The 9,152-nt window shown below is 44.4% G+C and overlaps 1 protein-coding gene across 1 annotated transcript in view; it reads left to right on the forward strand.

The window, feature by feature from the left end:
• Nucleotides 1–9,152, forward strand: part of LOC106519963 (mitogen-activated protein kinase kinase kinase 7) — a gene marked incomplete in the record, with an annotated part of 18,967 nt that overhangs the window by 8,382 nt on the left and 1,433 nt on the right. Inside the window, 9 exon segments of the mRNA XM_014011840.1 lie at nt 515–653; nt 794–918; nt 2,622–2,750; nt 2,860–2,990; nt 3,390–3,474; nt 4,982–5,100; nt 5,230–5,356; nt 5,808–5,869; nt 8,037–8,152. Coding sequence (XP_013867294.1) covers nt 515–653; nt 794–918; nt 2,622–2,750; nt 2,860–2,990; nt 3,390–3,474; nt 4,982–5,100; nt 5,230–5,356; nt 5,808–5,869; nt 8,037–8,152 — 1,033 coding nt within the window.

The raw sequence follows: 9,152 nt of genomic DNA on the forward strand, positions 1-9,152 counted from the left end.
ACATCTGGTGAAAATTTCATGTCATTAGCACCTCTAGTAATATATTTACTGAGAAAAATGTTGACGTGTTCAATACTTATTTTATCCGCTGTATAATGTACTTCCGTTTTTTAATTCAGGAGATTATAAAACAAAATCCTTCATGTTATGAAAAGACCCGCTTGATACAAGAGAAAACTATATTTTTTAAGAAAATGGCTGCTTATCAATTAATTGTTAGTCAATTTATAAGATAAATCAACTTCAGATTAATTGATTAATCAATAACTTGCATCCCTAATTTATATAGGAATGAAATTAATTTATATCTACATTTATAACTACATCTATATCTATTCAAGTAATTAAGCATTTTAATGATTTGGCGATTAATTGATTAATYGAAAAAACAATCGGCAGATTAATCGATTATTAAAATATTCGTTAGTTGCAGCCCTAGTCCTCATGTCCTCATGTTGGACATGGTCCATTAGAGGGACTGTCTCTGTGTCTCACCCTCCTGTTTGTGTGTCAGTCCTTCACAGCGCCGACCCACTGCCCCACTACACATCTGCACACGCCATGAGCTGGTGTCTGCAGTGCGCCGACGGCGTGGCTTATCTGCACGCCATGAAGCCCAAGGCTCTGATCCACCGAGACCTCAAACCGCCAAAGTAAGAGTTGTGTTGCTCTACCTGCAGCTCGTTAGTCGGGCTCACTGGTTTCAGGTCGTAGTGTTAGAACATAGAGTTTTATGTTGTAGGTCAGAGTTTGTGTCTTAAGATGATAGTTTTTGTGTCTCTGGTTGCTTTAGCTTGCTTCTCGTAGCTCGTGGAACCGTGCTGAAGATCTGCGACTTTGGGACAGCTTGCGACATCCACACCTACATGACCAACAACAAAGGCAGCGCAGCCTGGATGGCTCCGGAGGTGTTTGAAGGTCAGTGCTGCTCCTGAGCTTCAGGTGTTTGCTGACTAGGGCTGGGTATCATCCAGTTCTCTAGATTGATTCGATTTCGATTCATAAGACACTGAATCGATTAATCACGATTCGATGCGATTCATTAAGCTTTGAATTGATTAATCACGATTCAATTTGATTTTGATTCATAAGGCTCTGAATCGATTAATCATGATTTGATTTGATAAGGCTTTGAATCTATTAATCACGATTCGATTCGATTCATAAGGCTTTGAATCGATTAATCACAATTCGATTCGATTCATAAGGCTCTGAATCGATTAATCACGATTTGATTTGATATTGATTCATGAGGCCCTGTATCGATAAATCACGATTTGATTCAATTTCATTTTGATTCATAAGGTTCTGAATCGATTCATCATGATTCGATTCGATTCATAAGGTTTTGAATCAATTAATCATGATTCGATTTGATTCATAAGGCTCTGAATTGATTAATCACGATTCAATTTGATTTCGATTCATAAGGCTCTGTATCGATAAATCACGATTTGATTCAATTTGATTTCGATTCATAAGGTTCTGAATCGATTAATCATGATTCGATTCGATTCATAAGGCTTTGAATCAATTAATCATGATTTGATTCAATAAGGCTTTGAATCTATTAATCACGATTCGATTCGATTCATAAGGTTCTGAATCGATTAATCATGATTCGATTCGATTCATAAGACTTTGAATCGATCAATCACAATTCGATTCGATCTGCTCTTAAATAATGAAAATGGTTCACTTGTGTTGCAAAATACAATTTCACTATTTTTTTTGTCACCATAAGGACAAACTTTGAAATTAAACAGTTTAATCTTGAAGGAAAACTGTCACAAATTAAAACGTTTAAATTAAAAAGGAATTGCAGGTGACAGTGTTGTTGCAGGAATTCATTTTTAAGAAATTAATAATTTTCTTGATAAATAAGAAGTGATGGAATAAGGTTGCAGGAGAAGAGGTGGGCTAATATAAATATACTTTTGCTCACTCCTTTTGAGTGTATGAAAACTGTATATTTGTAATGTTTCTGTTAGCTTCTGTTATGTTCAATATAACTTATTAAAACCTATTACTTATACTTTATTAAAACAAACAATATATCTGTAACATTTCGTTTCTCAAAGTTTAAAATAGTAATATTCGTAGCAAAACTAAACGATTCTGTTAGAATGTGGTCTTTCACACATTTTTACATGCTGAGAACAGTTTCAGTCAGATGTTTACATACAGTTGTTTGGTTCAAGTGCCTAACGAGCCGCTCGTTGAAGCTTGCTTCGTTTTCACTACCACGTAGGAGCGCACATCTTTACAAACAAAAGTCACCATGGTCCCTGTTGTCTTGAAGTTCTGCTGAGAATCGGCTGATAACGTGAGTGATTCCTTAGTTTATTTTGTTTTGCTCCAGACAATTTATCGAAAGCACTGAATGTCAACTAGATGTAAATATACGACAAGCTAGGAGTGACAAAATATAGAAACGCGTTCCAGACGCGCACAAGACGCCACGAGGAAGAATTGATCTTATGCCCTGTGAATTGACTTTCCCAAATATAAATGAAATTGATCCAAGATGGATTAAATTGATTTTTTTACCCAGCCCTATTGCTGACAGCTTGTTTCATCTCACCTGAAGTTTTCACTTCCTGTCGTGTTCTAACCTCCAGGCAGTAACTACAGTGAGAAGTGTGACGTTTTCAGCTGGAGCATCATCCTGTGGGAGGTCATTACTCGCAGGAAGCCCTTTGAGGAGATCGGCGGCTCGGCGTTCTGCATCATGTGGGCCGTGCACAGAGGTAAGGCGGGTCCGAGCTCTGGCCCCACCGCTGGTTCTCAGGTCATATCGTGTCTCGGAGTCTGTCCTGCGGCTTCGTCCTCACACTGTCCCACTGTCTCACATCACAGGTACTCGTCCTCCTTTGATCAAGGACCTTCCAGAACCCATTGAGACACTGATGACCCGCTGCTGGGACAAAGAACCTAGCCGGAGGCCGTCCATGATGGAGGTCCGAGACACCATGAGCCACCTGATGAAGGTACTGTCCTGCCCACATCTGCTGCCACGCCCGTAAACAGATCTTCAAACTAAAACAATAAACTTAAAGTAAAACAAAACCTTTTTAACCTGATGTTCCTAAATGCCTCACATCCAGACATGAAACAAACTGAGTTGGGGATCTGTGTACTTGTATTTTTTTTACCATTGCCAGGTCCCCACGGGTCCAAATACATGTTCCAGGTGTGGGGTTAGGTTTAGGACCAAGGTTTAGGTTAGTTTTAGGGTCAGGTAAGATCTGTGAGGTTAATTTTAGAGTATATGGTCAGGGTTAGGATATAAAGTCTTAAAAACATGAATGGAAATCAATGGAAGGTCCCCACGGGGTCGAGAAACAAACGTGTGTGTGTGTGTGTGTGTGTGTGTGTGTGTATTCCAGTATTTTCCAGGCTCTGATGAACCTCTCAGTCTTTCTCATCAGTCTTCATCCAACAGAAGTGGGTCTTCGTCATCAACAAGCTCAGGTAACCAATTCCCATCAAGTACATAACTTACGGGTGACTAATCCTCCTTGGATAACAAGCTCCTGTCATGTTACCAACTCTTTTTGGGAGTCTAACAACCATTATGTGACTAACTCTGCTTGGGTGACTAACTCTGCTTGGGAGTCTAACTCCCCTTGGGTGACTAGCTCCGCTTGGGTGACTAAATCTGCTTTGGTGTCTAACTCTGCTTGGGTGACTAACTCCCCTTGGGTGTCTAACTCCGATTGGGTGTCTAACTCTGCTTGGGTGACTAACTCCCCTTGGGTGTCTAGCTCCGCTTGGGTGACTAACTCTGCTTTGGTGACTAACTCCCCTTGGGTGTCTAACTCTGCTTGGGTGTCTAACTCTGCTTGGGTGTCTAACTCTGCTTTGGTGTCTAACTCTGCTTGGGTGTCTAACTCTGCTTTGGTGACTAACTCCCCTTGGGTGTCTAACTCCGCTTGGGTGTCTAACTCTGCTTTGGTGTCTAACTCCGCTTGGTGACTAACTCCCCTTGGGTGACTAACGCTGCTTTGGTGTCTAACTCTGCTTGGGTGTCTAACTCTGCTTGGGTGACTAACTCCGCTTGGGTGACTAACTCCGCTTGGGTGTCTAACTCCACTTGGGTGACTAACTCTGCTTTGGTGTCTAACTCTGCTTGGGTGACTAACTCCCCTTGGGTGTCTAACTCCGATTGGGTGTCTAACTCTGCTTGGGTGACTAACTCCCCTTGGGTGTCTAACTCAGCTTTGGTGACTAACTCCCCTTGGGTGTCTAACTCCGCTAGGGTGACTAACTCTGTTTGGTGTCTAACTCCGCTTGGGTGACTAACTCCGCTTGGATGACTAACTCCGCTTGGGTGTCTAACTATGCTTGGGTGACTCTCCCCTTGGGTGACTAACTCCACTTGGGTGACTAACTCTGCTTTGGTGTCTAACTCTGCTTGGGTGACAAACTCCCCTTAGGTATGTAACTCCACTTGGGTGTCTAACTCAGCTTGGGTGACTAACTTTGCTTGGGTGACTAACTTTGCTTGGGTGACTAACTCTGCTTGGGTGACTAACTCCGCTTGGGTGACTAACTCTGCTTTGGTGTCTAACTCTGGGTGACTAACTCCTCTTGGGTGTCTAAYTCCGCTTGGGTGACTAACTCCCCTTGGGTTACTAACTCCCCTTGGGTGTCTAACTCTGCTTTGGTGTCTAACTCTGCTTGGGTGTCTAACTCTGCTTGGATGACTTACTCTCCTTGGGTGACTAACTCTCCTTGGATAACTAACTCCCTTAAGCCTCTGTCACACTAGACAACTTATGCCAACTTATGAACATTTTAAAGACAGATAACTTACTCCCATCAAGTAACTAACTCTCTACAGGTGGTCCCCTCAACTGAACAGACATAATCCGTCAAACTCAGATTGTTGACTAAATAAATGTTAAACTTTGTGAGCAGCAGGAGAACTTGTTCTGTCTGCTACATCTGACTCATCACTTTGTTGTTCCATCTGCAGCTGAAGGCACCATAGACGGTTACCATGAYGACGACACACAACACAGAACCTCAGCTGACAGCGAGGAAACTCTGCAGGACTCTGAGTCCAGAATCTCCCTGCAGGTCAGACCCTCCAAGGTAACAGTACACAAAGAGTACACAACAGTACACACAGTGGTGCACACAACAGTACACACAGTAGTACACACAACAGTACACACAACAGTACACAGGCTGCTGACTCTTGAACTTTCTGATGTTCTGCAGCAGAGCGCTGCATGGCGGCCAAGTCTGTCCAGGACATCCAGTGTGAACAGTCAAAGCCACGCCCACTCCAGCAGCTCTGTCAACACCTGCGGCCAATCAGAGCTGAGAATGACCTTCAGTTCCACAGGTGAGACATTTGTTGGAAGCACAACAAACAACTGGTTTTATCATTTTAATCATAATTTAATGAATGTTATTCTGATTTTCATAATTTAGTTCAATTAATATAATACAGGTAAATCAGATTATAATCCAGTTCAGTCAGATTATAATCCAGTTCAGTGAGATTATTATCCAGTTCAGTCAGATTATAACCCAGTTCAGTCAGATTATTATCCAGTTCAGTCAGGGTATGTTTTAGTTCAGTCAGATTATAATCCAGTTCAGTCAGATTATAATTCACTTCAGTCAGATTATAACCCAATTCAATCAGATTAAAATCCAGTTCAGTCAGATCATAACCCAGTTCAGTCAGATTATAACCCAGTTCAGTCAGATTATAATTCAGTTCAGTCAAATTACAGTATAATCCAGTGATCTGATTGGCTCATTTAGGTTCTGGGTCTGTCACTGTTCAGGTTCCAATGGATCAGAGAGTCCGGTTCCCTCAGCGTACCAGAAACTGGACCACCAACTCCAAGTGAGTTCACATCGATTCACCTCAGACTGATTACCTGTCGGGTCAAAAGGTTCTGAGCTGCTTTTCTGTAGGACCCAACGGTTCTTTGGATTCCGTCGTGTACTTGTCTCAGAGCCGTGTACTTGTCGTGTACTTGTCTCTGAGTTGTGTACTTGTCTCTTAGTCGTGTACTTGTCTCAGAGTTGTGTATTTGTCTCTTAGTCGTGTACGTGTCTCTTAGTCGTGTACGTGTCTCAGAGTTTTGTACTTGTCTCAGAGTTTTGTACTTGTCTCAGAGTTGTGTACTTGTTTCTGAGTCGTGTACTTGTCTCTTAGTCGTGTACGTGTCTCTTAGTCGTGTACTTGTCTCAGAGTTGTGTACTTGTCTCTTAGTCTTGTACGTGTCTCTTAGTTGTGTACTTGTCTCAGAATTGTGTACATTTCTCAGAGTTGTGTACTTTTCTCAGAGTTGTGTGCTTGTCTCTGAGTTGTGTGCTTGTCTCTTAGTCGTGTACGTGTCTCTTAGTCATGTACTTGTCTCTGAGTCGTGTACTTGTCTCTGAGTGGTGCACTTGTCTCAGAGTCGTGTACTTGTCTCTAATTTGTGTAATTGTCTCTAAGTTGTGTGCTTGTCTCTGAGTTGTGTGCTTGTCTCTGAGTTGTGTGCTTGTCTCTGAGTTGTGTACTTGTCTCTTAGTCGTGTACGTGTCTCTTAGTCGTGTACTTGTCTCTGGGTTGTGTACTTGTCTCAGAGTTGTGTACTTGTCTCATTGTCTCTTAGTCGTGTACGTGTCTCTGAGTTGTGCACTTGTCTCTGAGTTGTGTACTTGTCTCAGAGTCTTGTACTTTTCTCAGAGTTAAGTACTTGTCTCTTAGTCGTGTACGTGTCTCTTAGTCGTGTACTTGTCTCTTAGTCGTGTACTTGTCTCTTAGTCGTGTACGTGTCTCTGAGTTGTGTACTTTTCTCTGAGTTGTGTACTTGTCTCTTAGTCGTGTACTTGTCTCTTAGTCGTGTACGTGTCTCTTAGTTGTGTACTTGTCTCTGACTTGTTTACTTGTCTCAGAGTTGTGTACTTGTCTCATTGTCTCTTAGTCGTGTACGTGTCTCTTAGTTGTGTACTTGTCTCTGACTTGTGTACTTGTCTCAGAGTCTTGTACTTGTCTCAGAGTTAAGTACTTGTCTCTTAGTCGTGTACGTGTCTCTTAGTCGTGTACTTGTCTCAGAGCTGTGTACTTGTCTCTTAGTCGTGTACTTGTCTCTGAGTTGTGTACTTGTCTCTGAGTTGTGTACTTGTCTCTTAGTCGTGTACGTGTCTCTTAGTTGTGTACTTGTCTCTGACTTGTGTACTTGTCTCAGAGTCGTGTACTTGTCTCAGAGTTAAGTACTTGTCTCTTAGTCGTGTACGTGTCTCTTAGTCGTGTACTTGTCTCAGAGTTTTGTACTTGTCTCAGAGTTATGTACTTGTCTCTAAGTCTTGTACTTGTCTCTGAATTGTGTACTTGTCTCAGAGTCGTGTACTTGTCTTTGAGTTGTGTACTTGTCTTTGAGTTGTGTGCTTGTCTTTGAGTTGTGTACTTGTCTTTGAGTTGTGTACTTGTCTCTAAGTTGTCTACTTGTCTCTGAGTTGTCTACTTGTCTTTGAGTTGTGTACTTGTCTCTAAGTTGTCTACTTGTCTGAGTCGTGTACTTGTCTCTGAGTTTTGTACTTGTCTCTAAGTTTTGTACTTGTCTCTAAGTTGTCTACTTGTCTCTGAGTTGTCTACTTGTCTGAGTCGTGTACTTGTCTCTGAGTAGTGTACTTGTCTCTAAGTTGTGTACTTGTCTCTAAGTTGTATACTTGTCTAGGAGTCGTGTACTTGTGTCAGAGTTGTGTACTTGTCTGAGTCGTGTACTTTTCTCAGAGTTGTGTACTTGTCTCTAAGTTGTGTGCTTGTGTCTGAGTCGTGTACTTGTCTCTAAGTCGTGTACTTGTCTCTAAGTTGTGTGCTTGTCTCTGAGTCGTGTACTTGTCTCTCAGTTGTGTACTTGTCTCTTACTCATGTACTTGTCTCTGAGTTGTGTACTTGTCTCTGAGTTGTGTACTTGTCTCAGAGTTGTGTACTTGTCTCAGAGTCGTGTACTTGTCTCAGAGTTGTGTACTTGTCTGAGAGTCGTGTACTTGTCTCTGAGTTGTGTACTTGTCCTCAGCCCTTGGCTCCCTGTCCGAACTCTCGAGAGTCCATGGCGGTGTTCGAGCAGCACATCCGGATGGTTCAGGACTACCTGAGTGTCCAGTCTGAGATCGCTCACCTGCTGAACAGGAAGTAAGTATTCTCACACCTGTCCGGACTGTTAGACACCAGTCCGGACTGTTAGACACCAGTCCGGCCTTTTGGACAACTGTCCGGCCTGTTGGACAACTGTCCGGCCTGTTGGACAACTGTCCGGCCTGTTGGACACGAGTCCGGCGTGTTGGACACCAGTCCGGCCTGTTGGACACCAGTCCGGCCTCTTGGACACCAGTCCGGCGTGTTGGACACCAGTCCGGCATGTTGGACACCAGTCCGGCGTGTTGGACCCCTGTCCGGCCTTTTGGACACCAGTCCGGCCTTTTGGACACCAGTCCAGCCTTTTGGACACCTGTCCGGCCTTTTGGACACCAGTCTGGAGTGTTGGACACCAGTCCGGAGTGTTGGACACCTGTCCGGCCTGTTGAACACCTGTCCGGCCTGTTGGACACTAGTCCGGCGTGTTGGACACCAGTCCGGCGTGTTGGACACCAGTTTGGCCTGTCGGACACCAGTCCGGCCTGTCGGACACCAGTCCGGCCTGTCGGACACCAGTCCGGCCTGTCGGACTCCTGTCCGGCCTGTCGGACACCTGTCCGGCCTGTTGGACACCAGTCCGGCCTGTCGGACACCTGTCCGGCCTGTCGGACACCTGTCCGGAGTGTTGGACACCAGTCCGGCCTGTTGGGACACCAGTCCGGCCTGTTGGACACCAGTCCGGCCTGTTGGACACCAGTCCGGAGTGTTGGACACCAGTCCGGAGTGTTGGACACCTGTCCGGCCTGTTGTACACCTGTCCGGCCTGTTGGGACTCCAGTCCGGCGTGTTGGGACTCCAGTCCGGCGTGTTGGACACCTGTCCGACGTGTTGGACACCTGTCCGGAGTGTTGGACACCAGTTCGGCGTGTCGGACTCCAGTCCGGCCTGTCGGACACCTGTCCGGCCTGTCGGACACCTGTCCGGCCTGTCGGACACCTGTCCGGCCTGTTGGACACCTGTCCGCAGTGTTGGACACCAATCCGGCCTGTTGGACACC

Source organism: Austrofundulus limnaeus, unplaced genomic scaffold, assembly GCF_001266775.1.
Source record: "Austrofundulus limnaeus strain Quisiro unplaced genomic scaffold, Austrofundulus_limnaeus-1.0 Scaffold85, whole genome shotgun sequence".
Lineage (NCBI taxonomy): Eukaryota > Metazoa > Chordata > Actinopteri > Cyprinodontiformes > Rivulidae > Austrofundulus > Austrofundulus limnaeus.